At 23.7% G+C, this 1,463-nt stretch overlaps 1 protein-coding gene across 1 annotated transcript; it reads left to right on the top strand.

Moving 5' to 3' along the window:
* Positions 1-213: 213 nt before the first annotated feature.
* Positions 214-505, top strand: LOAG_15567 (hypothetical protein; the record flags this gene model as incomplete). Its single annotated transcript, XM_003151057.1, has 2 exons — positions 214-289; positions 351-505. The coding sequence occupies 2 exons, from the start codon at positions 214-216 to the stop codon at positions 503-505; spliced, it is 231 nt and encodes a 76-aa protein (XP_003151105.1).
* Between the last annotated feature and the right edge of the window lie 958 nt (positions 506-1,463).

The following is a 1,463-nucleotide window of genomic DNA, read 5'->3' as shown; positions in this document are numbered from 1 at the left end:
AAAAAAAAAACCAAAAAGTTTTAAGAAAATAAAACAAAAAGAAGAGAAATGTTTAAAACGATGATGTTATAAATTTTATAGTTAATGGGAAAATTCTCTTAACTATTTCATTTGCTCGTTTAAAATTAATTAACAAATAGCATCGGGTCACTTTCGTCGGAAAAAAAAAGCTTACAAATACGAAATTGATAAAAATAAATGGTCACTTTGAAAATGTTTGGTCATTTTTTCAAGCAAGAAAAGGAAGAAAAAAAAAGAAAGAAAGAAGGAAGAGAAAGGAAAGGAAAAAGTAAAAAAAAAAATGAGAAGGAAAATGAAGAATTATTTTAATTGGATTTTACTAATTTTAGTTGGTGACATCCAAAATATGGGAAGAATGTTTGTCGTCGTAAAAGTGGTAGGAGGAGGAAGAAAGGTGGAAGAGGAGGAGAAGAAGGAGGAAAAGGAATGGAAGGAGGAAGAGGAGGAGAAGGAGGAGGAAAATTGTGTGAAAAGGATGAAATGAACGGATAGATAGATTGAAAATTTTTTGCCACTTCTATAAACTAATCGAAAGCAAATTATTTTGTTAACTTTTTTTTCCGTTTACTTTTATTCCTACCAATAATATAATCAAATCAATTCATTTCTTTAATTTTTATTATTTGAAAATAAATTATTTCATTTTTATAATTAATATCTTATCTATTTCAGTCTATCATAGCTTGCCGTTTTATTTAAACTTTGTAAATTTTATTAAAAAAAAAAAATTAGTATCTTACCTATTTCAGTCTATCATTATCATAGCATAACATAATTTATTATAGCCAGTCTATTTGTTTAAAAAAAAAAAATTAATATTTTACCTATTTTAGTTTATTATAACCTCCTCATTTATTTAAACTTTACAAATTTGATCTAAAAAAAAATAATTAATATTTCATCTATTCTAATCTCCCATATTTTATTCTCGCCCTTTTTTCCCCCCATACTATTCAAATTTTACAAATTCATTTAGAATTAAAATATTTTAAAATGTATCCATTAATATGAATATGTGCTATTTGATAATTTTGCATATTTTGTATGAAAAAGGAATGAAATGAAATTTCACCAAAATGATAAATTGGAAAATAATTTTTCACTCTAAAATAATTTAAAATGAAAATGATGAAAATGATGAATATGATTGAATGCAATAAAAAGTTGTAAATATGATCGAGACAATCATTAATTTTTATCTATTTTGTACAAAAATCATTCATTTACCAATGTTTTTCTTTTTTTCTTCTTTCCCTTTCCTTTCTTACATTTTAGTGATAAAAATATTGATGATAAAATTGTGAAATATCAGGATGAGTTTTATAAATTGATATAGATGTAATTGAGAATAAAGAATATCTTATTGATAAGTATATGTAAGATGATAAGTAAATGTAAAGTTTCCTCAGGTATATATATAATGATAAATATGTGTAAGATTT

Source organism: Loa loa (genome assembly GCF_000183805.2).
Source record: "Loa loa unplaced genomic scaffold supercont3.572, whole genome shotgun sequence".
NCBI classification, from domain to species: domain Eukaryota; kingdom Metazoa; phylum Nematoda; class Chromadorea; order Rhabditida; family Onchocercidae; genus Loa; species Loa loa.
Note: the sequence above shows the minus strand (reverse complement) of the source record. Positions and strands in the feature narration are given on the sequence as shown.